We start from the raw sequence: 17,157 nt of genomic DNA on the forward strand, positions 1-17,157 counted from the left end.
GATGCTGTTAGCTGGGCATCTTGCAACCACTGTGCCAAAATAATGGAGAGCAATGGTTGTGTTTTTCTGTTCTTAGTTGCAGAGATATTTTCTTTATCATTCTCAATTCCAGTTGCACATACCACGGCATAAGAGCTTATGGTTCTTCGAGATGAAAAATAGCTACTCTGATGAAGCCAAGCATAAAAGCATAAGGTATGCAAGGAGTTCAGAACTAAAGTAACATAGATCTTAAAATTGCTGATGTCTGTAAACACTGTTTTGCAACAGTTCTTAATATGTGAAATGATGCGTGCTGAAGATCATGAATCGATCAAATTACAGTGAAGAGTGTAAGATGACATCGTAAATCTGAGAGTGGCAGCAGTGCCTAGTTTGTACTACTTATCTCTGGTCTGACAGCATTTTCTATCATAAATCTGTTTGGTTTATAACTAGGCCATAAAACCTTACTTCAGGCTGAAAAGTAGCAGGATATGCTGTAGTTCAAAAATTGTGCTTTTATAGAAAAATACATTAGTAATTTGTAAATTAAGATTGCAGCACTTCAAAAATTATTTACATTTCTTTTGCATTCTTATAACTTGTGCTTTTTGGACTGGACTTACATTCCATCTAAATCTGTGTGATCAATCCTATTTAAAACTTGCTGTCGTCTTGGCTTCATCAAATTCCTTTTGCAGTGAGTTTTATATATACAGGTGTGACTCACTCTTAGAAAATATTCCTTCATACTTTTTGTAATTAGATGGGGCAACTTGCTGAGACTTTACAGATCGATGAGTCTAAAGTGAGTTTTGGGTTTGTTTGCTTAAAAGACTGGATGTGTATAAGGGTAACAAGAACACATAGTTGTTATTAACAGAAACTGAAGAAGGAATATTTACAATCCTGAGCTTCACTCTGTCAGAAGTTAGGACATTTAGTGTCAGTTTATCCCATGTTTCTTCTTCACATTCTTAATGCTTTGTCTGATCTACTTGGTCTTGACCAGTCCTGCAGACAGGAAACAAGTGTGTGGAGCACAGCAGAGTCTGGCAAGTCCCCATGTTTCTACTGAATACTAAAAGTAGATCAGTATCATCTCTTTTAAAATGATCTGGTTTTAACAATAACGTAACTAAACATTTGGCATACACATCCTGCAGCCCTCGATTAATGGAAAAACTGAGAGCTCTATTTTAGAATGACAAGATCTTTTTATTATTATATCACTAATAAAATAACAAAAGGATGGTGGCATCAGAGGACCTACTGTGATCTGTACCATCTCTTGCAGTCACATTAGAAATGATCTGTAAATCAGTTTGACAGAGTTCATCAATTCGAGCAATATATGCTGGATACATGCCCCAGTACACATGCTGAAAGGGATGTTCAAATTACCATTAGTTCAAAATCCATTCTGTTTTTTGTAGAATGTTGTGAAATCAAGTGGAAGGAATAAAACACAATCAGTGAAAGAGGGAGAGTTAAACACCAGCTGACAAGAGACAGGTTACAAGCAATTGGCAATAGTAGAGCTTTGCATTCAGTTTGTACACTGAGTGGTGTGTACCAGGAAGAACACCAAAAGAAAGCTTTTAAGGCAAAATAGGTTATAGTTTCTTGCTCTTTGATAGTGGGGAGGGCTGCAGCAAGGAGAGTGGCTCTTGGAGGCCTGCTCTTCAGGTCCAGGCAGTGTTACAGGGGTAACACCGTTTTGCCCCTGCCAGGGCAGTTCACTTTGTCCCCAGAGAATCGGGGTATCTGCAGGGCAGCTGCAGCTATTGCTATCCGGTTTTGGAAGGAGGAAGACAGTGGGTTGTAAGTGGGTTTAAATGATAGTGAGTTTGGTCCCAGTTCTGCATATTGCCTCTGAGGTTCAGCTTCCTGGGTTTAGACGTTTTAAGGTAGTATCTTTATTCTAGCTTTAGTATTTGTCTAATGAGAGACACCTTTGTCACCCGAGGTATAATGTTTCATGCAATAGTTATTCCTACTGATTACTTCAAAGAAATTAGAGATTTAGTATTTGTGAGGCAAAAGGAAAAATAATACTGTAACTGAAATCTTCTTTATTCACAAGCCAAATGTAACCCAGTAATTCACGCTGTGGGGTTCCATATACAGCACTGGCATTGTCCGTCCCCTTGGTTCACAGGGACTCGCCGTGCACGTGTACTTCACGAAAAAACTGCGAAGTGTAACTTTGCTCTTTTCAAGGGGACACCCTGGTACTCGTGGAACTCGTTTCACATCCCAGCTTCAATGCGATCCAGGATCTCTGAGATCAGTGATGATCTTGGAACAGTGGAAGGCAGGGATTTTTGCAGGTGCAGCGTTGTAATCTTTTTGGCTAGTATGGCTGGTATTGTAGTACCTGGCAGTTTAACTTCTTGATTTCAGAAATTTGGTCATGTTGTCTCAAGCGGCTGTTGCCTGGTTTGTAGTCTGTTGCCTGAGGAGGGTTGCTCCTTCAGCCTCTTGCAGGACTACAAGAGGCAAAACAGAACACAACCCCTCCAGCCTTAGCCTGGTCTCTTCACTGAAAAGCATGCTGCTAAGCCAGTGATCTTTTTGGATAAACTTTGCCCTCCTTCCTCCCACACCTAATTAAAAAACAGCAGCTTGATAGCACAGCAGCAAATGCACATTAATATCAAACAGAATTTTCACTACCATTTTCATATTAACATGAGATGTCAGAATGTAAAGTTAGCTAGATCTGCACATGGGACCGTTCTTGCTGTTAAAGGCTTTAGGCCCAAAATTTTTAAAAGAAATGCAACATTTCCAGATCAAATATTAATTACATGCTATATAGAATCATATTTTCAAACAAATTTTATAAATAAAAAGCTAGGCCTTTCAAACCATCAGCAATATTAATTTTGGATTTGAAAAATTATGAAAGATAAACAACCACATAACTGTGAATTAGAAAAATACTGGCCTAGGTTGCATAAAAACCTCCGTTAAATAAATACTGCAAGTTTTCACTATGAAAATTCAGTGGCATTGTACTTTAAAAAACCATAATGAATTAACCATCCGTTAATGATACTCAAGTTGTTTTTCACAAATCACATACACATACAGGAAGTCAGATGGCCAAAAAAGGCTATATACTGGATTAATACGCAGTTCGACCGAAAGTACTCTTGCTCTGCTCCTTCATCATAACTTCCTGACTTGTTGCAGTTATCCGCTGCAAATCCTGTTACCCTTCTCCTCTAGGTTGCTTTGCAGTCCCAGAAGGTCCAACACCCCGAAGGCTGATCCAGTAGGTGACTGTGATTGTGGTCGTGTGCGTTCATCCCTCACACCACCGGTTTAATCTCAGGGTGATTTACAGTGAGTGGTTCGGGTTCCCAGTCTGGTTGGAAAAAGTGAATATTGAATGTCCGTGCCCAGTTCTCAAACACTCGTTTCTCTGTGATGAAACGATGATGACTGCCCTTTCGTCCCCGCTCGTGTGAAATGTACATTGTGCATTCATCAGGTCCCAATGGTTCATAATAATGATAAGGTACTGAAAGATGATTAGGATCCCTGTGGAAGAAAGAAAATAGATGGAAGCCCGAGATGTTCTTTTTTACTGATTGAAAAGATGCTATCTTTAATAAACTGATGGCCTCAAATCCACTTTTTCTCCCAGTTCAACCAAATTTCTAGGTAGCTGTTTTTTTCTTGCATATTTAATACATCGGAATGGGGCAAAGGTGTTTTCTTTGCTCTTTCTATTGCTCTCCTTTAATCCCCTCGTCCCAGTTAAATCAAGGACAGCAGCAGCGCAAAAACAAGGGAGAATGCTGCAGGGCTGTGTTACTACTCTGAAATTTGAAGCAAACTGCTTTAAAGAGATTTGTATCTAGATTGTGATTTGTAAAAAGCCTTGCAGAGGTATTTACTGAACTGGGGGAAGAAAGGGAAGGGGAAGATGTGGAGGGGAGGTGGTTATCTGCGTCACATCGGCTCAGTTGACCATTCCCAGCACGGTGCACGAGGTTCTGAGTGCACAACTTCAATGAGTGTATCTGCATGCCAGGTCAGTGATACAGTCTGCTCTTGCTGGTTTTATAATCAAACATCTGATGCACAAATGAGTTCTTTTTGATTTTACAACGGCAACTTTCATGTATCTAAGCTAAAAATTAAAACCATTCACCCACAGTATCCTTCTGACCTTGTGAGCCCCTCGGCATTAACCAGCAGGAGATGAGTACTCATGTGGTGACACACAGGATACGCCAAAGACCAATTAGATATTTAGGATAAAGTTCATTTTAGCAGTTCTAACCTCCAATGTTTTGATGTTACATTCTGTAAAAGGTACATTTGTATTATAATATGCCAGAGTGAATAATTCTCCTTTTGTTTTATTCTCTACATTAAACTGTGCCCGTTATGTTTTTACTTTGGGCACGGGCATTTTGGGCTGACAAGAATTCATATAACCCTCTCTTGTCATAAATTCAAAGAGAGATAGCTGTCCCAGACAGAATAACCCAATTGTACCAATCTCCACAGTTGCTACCAACAAACTATTTTTTAGCAGCAGAACAGTTAATCCAAATATTGCCATTTAGTGAAGCCTTGGAACTGCTCTATGTTAAAGCCTGAGCTGAACAGGACCCTAGTACAGAGCAAGAAATTTCATGCAGATTCAGGGCTGTCAGCTCTAATATAGAGTTGATTATTTTCATTTTGAAGAGCTAATATTTAAGCTCACTTTTAATTGAATGCATCCACAATCTGTCGGTATTCTGTCCTGGTCATTATTTTTACTGTGTAATTCTGTCACCTACGCAATTCTCTAATTTTTCTTATTTTACCATTATCCATACTGTATATGCAGTGGTAATGTATGATACTGCTGCTGCTTTCCATTTGTACCTTAGATTAACGTTTTAATTCAATCAATCTAGCTTCCTGGTAACACAACACGGTGATCAATCCTACAAGACCAGAATAACAATAAAATTACATTTCTAGAATAAGATGGATTCTAAATTTACTGTATATATTCTCACTGGAATACATAAGAGTGAAAAGAAATCCTTCAATACCTCACCTACAGAAAACATATTTGTAATGTAAAAAATACCCTTCATATAGAAATTTAATACTTTTTTTTTAGCTACAACTATTAGATCTCAATTTTCAATTAATTTTTCACATACTTTTTTGATACATTGGACCTCTTATTATAATCTCTTCAATGAATCATTTGTATGGTTACTGTAAATCTAACAGGATACATTTTAATGTGATTTATTTTTTCTTAAGAACTACTAAAGAAATAGGCCTCTGCCTCTCATTTAGACTGCTCTTCCTTTCTGCACTGAAGCTGGATTTTACTCTTGTGTTCTCGAGGGTAAACCTATATTGCTCGGTGTAAATTTACTGCTTTAAAGTTAGGATTAGTAAAGTTGAAGTCGTATCTCCAACAGACTTTGAACAAATGCAGTCACAGTGGAAGTAAGTTAACTGCTGAGGGCCCGGTACTGCCAAGTGAGCCTGCAAGGCTGCCGGCCCCGATACCTCTGGGTAGATTTGGTCGGGATGTTCCCTCTGCTGCCCCTCCCCACCCCTTTTTTTATGAAGGCCTGAGTTGGGTTTGCAGAACATGAACTGGAAGAGCAAAAAGCAGGAAATTAATCGCTGTGTGTCTCTTCCCGATTCCTTTGCTGTATGCTGAAATTAGCAATGGGTGATGGTGATAACTGGAATCAGATTTCTCGTGGAGGATCTATAGGAACGCTGGTCATATTTTTCCTCCACAAAAACCCCAACATATACAGGTACAGGGGATAGGTGGATCAGACGGAGAGAGGAAGGAGAGAAGGCTTGATAGTGGTCCTCTTTCTTCTCCCTCACTCTGATAACTTAGTATTTACCTAGGCTTACACGCTTCTGTTGCCTCTTTAATGCAACATTTTGAAGCCTGTACCTCCCAGTAAGTGCTTTATCTCTTATGTTACCAGTATTCTACCAGTGGATATTTTAGCAATGGATTTCCCTTTTGAAGACAGGGATTCCACGTTACATCAAAGGCTCTGAAGCTAACACCAGAGTATCCTAAGTGGGTGCCCTTAGCTCCAGGCTCTAACAGGTCACTAGATTTTGTGCAACGTCCCATGAGAAACAGTCCAGAAACACCTGCTGCACAGGGCCTGGCAGGTGAGAGAGGCAGAGGAACAGAGTCTGGGCACCCTGTTGGGTTCAGGCATCCCCTGATGGGAGCTGTCAAGGCTTGTATGCAGGTTTACTGGCTGAACTGGAGGTGAATTCAATGCAAAAATGAAAATGCTGGTGGCTTTAGACCTCTCCAAGACTACTCTGCAGCTGACTGAGGCTTTGAGGCTAAATTCCAAATGTTCTATCTTGGATTTAGGAACTCTGAAAGGCACTTAGATACCTAGGAGAAAGACTTCAGACAAAACGTCCTTTCATAGGAGTTCTGGATTCCCCTAGATTGCATGCTAGTAGGGTTTGAATTTGAACTCTGGCTTGAGTAACTGCAGCATAACCCAAATTAACTGTACTGTGTTATCTTCTAACTCTGCAATTAGCTTGTGTCACCGGCAAATGAAACGCATGAGTAATTTCTATACGGAAATTGCTTGCCACCTCATTTATTAACATTAAAACAGATGCTGTTTTATCACTGACTGATACTGGACATTAATCAGTATTTTGTCAGACTTTGCATGCATATTAGTATCACAGCTGGGAGGAATCTAGGAAAGTTTCTCTGTAAAATATACTATACTTCCTGCCTAATAGCTTGCCAGCACAGCAACCGTGTAAGTGCTTGTACCCAGTGTCAGTCATCTACTGTTTGCCACTTCAGTGCACATTTTCCCACAGATGGTATCCACCCACAGTGAAAGCTGAAAATACAGCAAACAGTGTTTGCCTCAAAAGAAACAAGGCAGAAAAGCAAGGCCATCCCATATCACATTCTGGTCAACCTCTTCTTTTACAAATGAAGAGCCATTATAAATCAACCCACTAAAACTATGTGTACTCACACACTTTGTAAAATAATTCATATTCTGAAGGGTGAATAAAGTGTCATTAATATGTTCAGTGATGGGCAAGGTGCTGTGCCAGGACTATGAAGATTTCTGGATAATTTTTTGCCTTCTATTCCCAGGATCCCATTTCCTTGACCTCCATACTAGCCCTGTTTTTCAAACCATTTATGCATTTTGTTATTAAGTTATTAAGGTAATGAGGTGAGATTCAGGCATATGGACCAAAGGGCATGACTATCTCCTATAGAGTTTACAATCCTGTGAACACCCCTTTTTCCATCAAGCCCCTCATAAGCCCCAGGAAATGTAACTAGCAACAACTGCTTCTTTGCACTTGATTTAAAGCAATTGAAAGTGGAGAGAGGGAGGTAAGAAAACACTAGATTTAAAAGCTGTACCCAAAGGAATAAATTAAAGGATTTCAAATGCCAATTTTCAGGCAAATTATCACAGATGGGAAATGGCCTGGCAGTCAAATGAGGATTCTTATAGGAAAATGATCTGGCTCCATAATTGGAGCAAAAATTATTCATATTAGTTAAAATAAGGCTCAGAATTAAGCTTTAAGTTTCTGTGAGTTCCAGAAGGCCCGGGGGGCGGGGGGGAAGGTTAAAGAGGGCTCTTCTCACTAACACCTTGAGTTTTCCTTGTGCGCATGAGTACCCAGAGATACTTGCAAGGAGCCAACCTCTCACTGCTGCCGGTACTCCAGTGGACAGGGACTGGAGTTACTACAAGCTGCATTAAGGCTTGTCTGTGTCTTTCCCACTGAAGCTGCTGAGCAGCCACAAAGAAAAGCAGCAGCACTGCAGTGCCTTCAGGAATTGCGGTGCTATCTGTGCACCACAAGCTGGCTGCTGATGTAGGGAGGCAAGAGGAAAATCCTTGATGTCCCAGTTCAGGAGTGAGTCCTGTGCATACAGCAGGCTGCCAAAGGGAGCTCAGAGAGGGAAATGCTTCCCATCTGGGGTGCTAGTTTGCTCCAGCAAAGGCTAGGATTGGATCCCTGGGCACTGGAAAAAATACAGCAAGATGGCTTGTCTTTCTTGTGAAAAAAGAGTGAGAGGTGCACACACTTTCCAAAATCTCTGCACTGTGCATGGAAGCACAAGCGTTCATCTTGTTCTAGAATGTACAAGTCAGATGTATTTAACAGCATGAGAGCAATATCAAAGCCATTAACCCTTACTACAGCATAAATCTGTAGCAAAGGGATTCAATAGTACATACAGCTTTGCTGTAAAGTACCAGAAATTTATAATAATCAGGTCACCAATTCCAGTTCAGCTATAAAAATCAATGTCTAGTGAAAGTAAATAGAAATGAATCTAAAACACGTTGTTGCAATTAATAGTGACAAATCTTTTAGTCTGTACTCCAGACTCCTTCACTAGACTATTTTTCCTGCATGGGTGGGAAGCAATTTGGTTAATGATCTTAAGCTAATAATTTGTAGCAGAATCAACAGTATGATATTCATGATACCTTTGAGATGTCCTTCACGTTACAGATGTGATACTAATTTAGTTCCGTGACAGTGATCACCCACACTCATTACTTACTCCACAAATTAATACTTAAAAAGTAATGGGTATCTGCTGAAGTTGTAAATTTGATGATATTAACTCTGAATAGAAATAAGAGTTGGTTTTTTTTTTTATCCTTAATGATTCTTTAGTTGCACAGCAACTAAAGTACCTATACCATCTTGCACACACATGAGAGAGGTAGGGTGGGGTTTTTTGTTGTTTTGGGGTTTGGTTTTTTTTTTAATGGTAGATTTGTATTTTGTCTGACTGAAAACCAGGAAATATGGCTTAAAATTACAGAATATTTCTTTCTTTCTGCTATTCTGTTTTGTTGTCTTATTTCTTTGAAAGGAAGCACTGCTTAACAACTTCTTAATGAGTGGCTGAAGAGTAAACTAAGGTGGTTAACTGTATTTATGGCAAGAGGTTCCTTTCATAGATCTTCATGGATAGCTTCTTCCAGGCATGGCAACTACAGTTTTCCCCTTCATCATCTGGGGCATAAACCTGAAGTAAAGACACTTTATATTCCTTTGATTAAGAAATGACCTTTTCCCTTTTTAGGACAAGGTGTATCTTTATGTTAAGATTTTTTTATGCAGGCTGTAAACTTTATTACATCTATCAATAGTAGGATTGATTACGGCCTTTTTTGTGTTATAATTTAATATGATATCCATTTGATTTCAGTGTATCAATTCTATGAAAGCTTTTCATATGGTCTCAGTGACAACTTTAGCCTCTCTTAAAAACAGTTTGGGTTTTTTTTTTTTTAAATTAAGTATATCTAAACTAATCTGGCTTTGCCTGAAAAGTCAGGATTGAGCATTGCTTTGCAGTGAACTGCTGTCTTCTGCATTTTTAGATCATCAGTTTATTTAAGAATTACTTCCATGTGCCACTGGAATACAGCCACTTCTGGAGTAAGACAGACCAGCCACTTACAGAAACTGAAGAAGTGTGTCTTGGCCAACTGAAATAACAGGGGAACTGAGATGCTGTGCTGTGGAAGGTATTTATGTTGTCTGGAATATCTGATCTAGTTTGATATTTTCCTTGGAGAATTCATGATGAAATCTGGCAGTACATCACAGCATTTATCATCAGTGTTTTGTTATAATTTGCAGAAATTCTCACAAAGTGGAATTTAGTGTTGACATTTTATACTGTAATTTCTTCAGGGATTTCTACTGTGTGCCCAGGACAAATGCAGATTCCTGAATGATCCTTTTCAGTGCTCAGAAAAAAGTCAAAGCAGTCCTGTTCTTTGACAGATGAGCTAACCTGTCACTGCAGCCTTGCTCCCCTTGCCCCTGAAAGGCATCTTGAATTAGTCAAGGAACCAGACTTCAGTGAGATCACTAAATTTGCAACAGAAAATTCAAGCAAGTACTTCTTAGCGAAAGGGATTCGTGAGCAGGTGATGAAACGTTACACTGATGCCATCATTCCAGACTGCCAGTACCAGCTCTGTGCATTGCTGGGTCACCTAACAGTGCAAATGGGATTAGGACTGGGTGTGGGCACATAACGACACTTTTCTGAAAGGCCAGAGTGCTAGGGCTAGTAATGGATGGACAGGTGATACTTAAGTCAGCATACAGATTGCTGATGTAAAACAAATTGGTATGAATTTCTACTGGGTCTTTGCATCATGTGGCTAACGTGATTTTCGTCCAGTACCAGAAGTCCTGAAGACTGTTTCCCTGTGTCACTGATCCACAGTGGGAAACCTTAACCAGCACCTTTGGTCTGAGCCCTGAATATGGCTGGAGGCACAACACAGCTGTAAAATGTACACAAGCCGTTACTTTATATAACAGCATGAAGGGGTCACTTAGCTTCCTCTGACAGAATTTGTGTGCTGCTTCTACCACTTGTGGTATGCCTGCCCATAATGGGTGATTACAGGACTGATCATCTATTCTGTGGGTCCAAATTCTGGGTTTTTTTTTAGTGGGGATTATTTAGGAAGCTAATTTACTGGAAGATTGGGATTCATGTGACAGAGATACAACAATCTTAATTTGAGTTGCGTAGAAAGTTCAATTTAGAAACTAGTCACTGTGAGAACTCCGTTCCTCTATTAACTGGGGGGAAACTTTAAAAACAAATTACAAGTCATGTTTTCCAGTACTCCTTTTTTCAGATTAATTTCATGCCAATTATTGCTTTACTTTTAGCTGATAAATATTCAGAGACTAAAAGAAACCAACAAGATGGATTAATTCTCCCACACTACAAACAAAATTTTTAAATATTTTATATAACATAATTAAATGCTGTTTGTTGTTTTCAGAATCAGATCTTGGGACATGTTAATTAATTGCTTTAAGAGGACTGAAGACATGTTACAGAGAAAAAAAATTAAAAGCTTCAGATATTTATCTGTAATGTTCAACCTTGTTGGCTAATAATGGTTCCAAAATAAATCCTACCTGCAGAAATCCGGTGGCACCATGCCATAAACATTTATCCTGTCACAGAGCTCTAATGCGATAGTCATTGTGAACCAGCCCGTGCTAAGCCAAGTGTTGGATATCTTCCTGAAAGCAAAAAGATAATTAAGTTTCTAGGCTGACAAATAATTCTTGAGTATCTGAAGCAATTTCTGGGCATTTTTTTCATTCTTGTGAAAGGTTATGAAAATTGGGCAACCAAGACTACGTTGCTCGTTCATCTTTTAATGATTTTGCTAGTGTCTTCTGTCAGTGGACTAATCTATGCAGAAACTGCCCTTGCTGTAATTAATTTTGGGCACAGCAATGTTCATATTTAGCTGACCTTTTGGTAAGTTTGCTTTAAGTGATTGAAACTCCATGTCCTGTATTTATATTCTTCTGCTAGTAATCTATACACATCTATAATCACCTAACGGAGCTTACACACTAAGTGCCCAGGAAGACGCATCACGGGGGATGAAAAGGGCTGCTTAAAATGCTACCTCCCACAGCACACAGAGGAGCCTGTCTGCTGGAGCAAGATCTGGCCTCAAGTGCTAGGTCTAACCATCTTTCCTCCCACCCCTCCATGATTTGGTTTCTAGAGGCTCCCAGCCACTCACTGTGACTGCTGGCAGGAAGCTCCTAGTTAGCTGCAGCTATGCCTGCCCTTAGCCAGCCTGGGAAACCTTCAGCCTAGGTGCTACCCCTCTGCCTGTCCCGAGTCCCATCCCTGCCTGGTGGAACCTCTGAATATGAATGACAGTGCTGCAAGGGAGCCCTCTAAGGCAGCTCCTTTCCTGGCCTTCTCTGCAGGCTGGGAGAAATCTTTAAAAGAAGCACAACTGATCCCAGCATTATTTATGCAAAATAGGAGGTATCTCCATGTAACTGCTCACACACGTAAGAGATTTACAAGCTGTGCTTAAATTTTGCTGTATCACAGGTTTTTATCTGCAAAACGGCAACAGTAACATTTCCTCTTCCTAGCATCTGCTTGTCATTGCTGTTTAGTGCGTAAGAGCTGGGTACTGTAATGGTTGCTGGTTGCCTCGCACATGCACTGCAAGTCCCAGTCCTCTGTTAAGTTCCTGCACTGTCCCTACGCCAGGGGAAAGCTGGCAGTCTTGGAATGGGAGGGTCAATGAAATGCCAGTGAGGAGCACGTCTCAAAGGTGTCATAAAGGCGTATTTAGGGGCAGCCCTACCAGGACCGAGTCAGGCACCTCTCTTAGAAATGGAGGCACATGAAGTTGGGTATTTGCTCCAGAGAAAACAAGTTCACTCAAAGGTCTCCTTTCACATACTGTTAAAGAAGGAGACAGCAGGTCTCCCTAATGGCTCCTCACTCAGCTAGAAAAGTCCTGCAGGAAGTTCAAGCTTGTGTCATCTGCAACCCAAGAGGCCTCAGATTCCTGATGACAGCCTGTCACAGTGACTGGCTCTCCTTTCATCTCTTACTAAAGCTGAGGCACCGTGAGAGCAAGTGCAGGCTCTTGGATGGCTTGTGCACTGTGTCAGATTGTACTAATATCGAGCCTACATTAACCCCATTCTACCACACCTGTGTCTGCCTGACACCTGCAAAATGTTGTGACCTCCAAAAAAAGCACAGCAGAGAACATGAGGTTCTCATCAGAGCAGTCACCTGGGAATCCCAGGTCCTGACCCCAGTTCCAAGGCCATCTTTTACAGTTTACCCAGTGATAGCAGAATGCACAACAGTCCTGGAAGTAGGGACCTGAAGCCATAACAGCCACTGCAAGCAAGTGCCAGCAATCGCTAATATGTAATTCAGCAGGCAACAGCCCACCATGCAGCTTCCCAAGCTAATGCTGAACAAGTTGGTTCCAAGTAGGTCACCTACAGCGCAGTAGGAGGGAGACGTTAGGCGCGCTGTTGGATTGAGGAATGCCTTGTACCAAGGTTTCCCGTTTCATCAGTGGATTAGACTATTGCAAAGAAAAAGAACATGGTGGTATCAGTGCCGGCTGCTTAAAAGGCACTTCTAAACATAAGGGAATTCTTTAACCAAAAATGCCTGAAGGATGCCGGGGAGCCTAGGTAATTTGTCCTGTCCTTTGTGGGTCACCTGGTAATGTATGAACTCCTGAAATGTACATCTTCTCTGCTCCTGACACATAGACTTTCAGGCTAAGCTAGCAGTGGAGAATAACATGATTTAAGTATCTCATTAGTTCCAATTATGGGGCCTTATTTATTTTCTGAATTTGCACTTAAGCTTGGGGGGGGGGGGGGGGGTGCAATTTGTCACAATGTCATAGCTGGGTCATAAGCTCAGCGGAGGCCTTCAGGCACTGCAACAGTACAAAACAGTAAATAACAATTTTTGGCTCAAAATTATTAGGAAAGGGAAAGGTAGGGAAAAGCCTAAAAAATTTGCTTTCCTGCCACTTGAGAGTTTCTGAGCCTATGAAGCACTAGGTCATTCAGGAACATGTTCAGGCTAAGGGTACTTTGGAGCTTGCACAAGGCCACTGTTTTAGGTGCCTAAGACCTTACATTCCAAAACTGAGGGAGCAATTGTATCTAGACTATGACCAAAGTGGCTGGGCTTTGCACAGGTCAGGCAACCTAGCTAGGCTGCCTGCTGGGTTCGTTTTCTGTTTGCTTACACACACTTGTGCTGTAATTTAGTGTTTTCAATAAATAGGAGAATAACTGAATTTAAATAAACTAGCTTAAAAGCTAAACAATGAAATAAGGATTTGAAAACTTACTCAAGTACCACTTTGGCCTCTTTAAATACCATGTCTGTAGGACAGCAATATAGAAACAGGGTTACAGCGTCTTGCCTTTTCATAAAAGATCTGAACAAAAGTCCAACAAAAGAATACTGTTTTTATACCTAATCAGCTGTAATGAAAGAATAAGAAGAACTGTCATGTGCTTATTAGGGGAAATTATCAGATATTCTTTTATACGATGAACTAACACACTGTGCTGATAATTCTGTAGTGCACACTAAATTACAATTAAAGGCCTTTCTGCTCCACCAAAATCTCATTTATAATCTCTATGGAAATACTCTTCCTGCAGTTATTTCATTTATGCTTCCTTTATCTAATTACTGTAATATTGGTTCTGAATCATATTTTCTTAATGTACCCTTATTCAATTATAAAGTTATTTTCAAGTACAGTTACTTTATAATACCAAGTATACTGCTCTGCAGCCTTTGTCATTCACCATACTATTTAACTGGCAATGTTTTCTGAAGGTTTCCCTTCATTTCAAAATCAGGTGTTTTTTTTTCAAAAAGCACAATACATCCAATTATCTTTTTTCTCATCATTTCAAGGCAGAAATGAATGGTTTGATTATTGCAGCCTTGCAATCAGCCTTCTCTCTCCCTCCTTTGTTTTTTGCAGGCACTAATGTCAAGAGCTCAGCAGAAACCTCGCAGGGAACAGGAACATTCTGGGCTGTACAATGTTCTCCTGCTGCCCCCACAGCTACATAAATTTTCTTCCCTTACAGATTCCTTCCTACCCGTGTTTCTTTTCATCCTCACTCTCTTTCTGTGCTGCCTATTCATTTATTTTCATCTCCTGTTTTAATCTTCTTAGTCCTTCAAGTATGCTGTATGTGCCCTCTAAAGGAGCGGTTCACACACAGTAGAGCCTGCAATTTCTTAAAAGCAACAGGACCTGTTCATGAGGCTGAATTTTGCTAGCATCCAAGTGCCCTCGATTCACGCTGGGAGTTCAGGGTGCCCATGACTGAGTCCACCATAAACTTGTTATAATGTCGTTAATGTCTCAAATGCCTTGAGAATATTTCAGGAGCCAAGCTTGAGCCTGGTGCCTGTGCAGAAAAATAAATGCTTTCATCACATGCACAGCTATAGGCCTCTTGCTCCGGATGGCTTATGCGGAACCAGAAAGAGCAGCTTGCCTGAAATTGCACAGCAAGTGTCAGGAAAGGAATGGGACCCTGGCTCCCCATGGCAGAACTGGCCAGACTGAAGCAGAGGAGGTGAACTGTTCCTCAGAACCGGGGACTGCATGTGGTCTTACACTGAAAGAGTAATCCAGGAAAGGAGGTGGCAGTGTGCACTCCTTGTGTACAGGGTCTGACCCTTAGGGCTGATGGTGGCCCATGTTACAGCTTTCTTAACTTTCATGCCTTTGTAAATACTGGGCATACAGGTAATCCTTTGCACTTTCCTTGAACGGTTCAAATGCTTCATTCACCTTCTCACTTTGCTCTACTCTGGGTGAACAAACCTGGAAAAGACCGTAACACATCAGAACTGGCAGGGTATCTCCCCTTGTTATCCTTCCTTCTCCTTCTGGCAGAGGCAGAGTCCCTGGCAGAGACTCACAAGCACCAATTTGAGGATGAAGAGAAAAGGACCTTTAACGGTAAGAAACTAACCAAGTTACTGTGTGCTCTAGTGTTAGTGTGAGTCAATCAAGAACTTAGATGTGTAGTTTGATCCGCTATAACTGAAGAGAGCTCTGCAAGCAAACCATGCAGGCTATGACAAACGCAGCAAATGCCAAACAAAGATACAGTCACCATCAGCTAAGAGGATACAACAGTTTCCCCTAACACTGGTTCTGCCTTTGTTGTGCAGCCCAGAAAACAAAGTCTGTGCTCTTGAGTCCTCCCCGTCCACAAGAGGATCAAGCCCAGCTCCAAGTTTTGGTGTGTATGTATAATATTTGTGAAGCTAGAAAATCTCACCATGAGTTATTGCACAATAAACCTACTTCTTCATTTGTACCTAAGTGGGGACCCTGTTCCATTTTTACAGCAGCATATTTAATAGGAAAAAAATAGGAGTTCATTAAAAATAAATGTTTCTTGCTAGGAAGTCTTTGGTTTAAACGCCCGTTTTCAAACATTATATGTGAAAATGCTCAAGTCCTGCAGTGGGTCACTTACTAAAAATTTGATTTGAAGATCAGCCTACAAGTCATAAACAGTCTCATAAAGATGTAACTATCATAATAACTTTCTTTTTCCCAGTTGGAAATGTAAGATGAACCGTTCTGAAGCACCTAATGTATGACTAATGTTTATTTGTTTTACAAGAAGCTTTATAGCTGCAATGTTCCAAGAATGCTTAAATTCAATAAACAGCTATTATAATTCACTGAATGGTGGCATTTCCTCTATAAGAAAACATAACCCATCCATTCTGATTTTTCAGAATCAGTAAAAAAAACTTTCAGGTATATTACCCCAAAGTGAGATTTAAACAGCTCCTGCCTCCTTGGCTGTATAAAGAGTACATTCAGACTCTGGTATTCTAAGTTGATGAGGCAATACTCCATACAATTATTTTGATGCATATTTTTTACTTACGTTACAAGTGATGTTATTTGGCATGTCATACCATATTACAGCTCATGAGGCAGAGGATTTAATGGGTGAGATGGTCCCTCTGAGCAGATCTGAAATTGGTATATATAAACTACATTATTTTACTACTGCATGACATTCCCCAAATGTATCCACATAAGTTCTCACCTGTCTTTCCCAGTTTCCCGTTTAAAAAGGTCATCAAATTGAAGCATCTTGTGGCGAGAAATCATATATGCTTTTAATTGAGGCAGTATCTGATTCATCAGCTGCAGGTTATTATACACCAAGCCTTTACCATCTCTCCTCATGTAGCTGCTAGGACCCCAGAAGATAAACACAGCACCGTGGCTCATATTTAAGAGTTCGTTGCGATTTCGCAAAATCCTCTGAATACTGGAGTGTGCAATGACTCGAAGGCTCGTTTTGTTTCCAACATCTTTTCCATAACCTCGAGTGGGTGCATCATTCATTCGTATTACGCACTCTGTCTCGTCAATTCTGTCACCTTGTTTACTTCCCAGAAGGTGTCCAGAGCTGGTTACCAACGCACAACTCTTGCAGTGCATTTTTAAAGGCTGCAAAGACATACATACTTCAAAATTAGCTGTAGACACCTTCCCATTCACTACATGATAACTATATTTTACATGTACATGGCATATTTTACAGCAAAAATCTCAGAGGACTTTACATAAACCTCTCCCAGCAGTCTCCCCAAATAACTGGGGACACACTACCTGTACATTTTGTAGATGGGGAAAATGTGGTATAGGTGTATAGCCCTTAAAGTTCCTCTGTGGAGTTAAGTCCACTGTTTAAATCCTC

General features: G+C 40.5%; 1 protein-coding gene across 1 annotated transcript in view; it reads right to left on the reverse strand.

Annotated features, from left to right (window-relative positions):
- Nucleotides 1-2,610: 2,610 nt before the first annotated feature.
- Nucleotides 2,611-17,157, reverse strand: part of ST6GALNAC5 (ST6 N-acetylgalactosaminide alpha-2,6-sialyltransferase 5) — a 73,716-nt gene continuing 59,169 nt past the window's right edge. Inside the window, exons 3-5 of the mRNA XM_050900862.1 lie at nucleotides 16,498-16,907; nucleotides 10,993-11,100; nucleotides 2,611-3,534 (exon numbers count right to left, since the gene is read on the reverse strand). Coding sequence (XP_050756819.1) covers nucleotides 3,303-3,534; nucleotides 10,993-11,100; nucleotides 16,498-16,907 — 750 coding nt within the window. The 3' untranslated portion in view covers nucleotides 2,611-3,302. The remainder of the gene's footprint in view (nucleotides 3,535-10,992; nucleotides 11,101-16,497; nucleotides 16,908-17,157) is intronic.

Source organism: Gymnogyps californianus, chromosome 8, assembly GCF_018139145.2.
Source record: "Gymnogyps californianus isolate 813 chromosome 8, ASM1813914v2, whole genome shotgun sequence".
Lineage (NCBI taxonomy): Eukaryota > Metazoa > Chordata > Aves > Accipitriformes > Cathartidae > Gymnogyps > Gymnogyps californianus.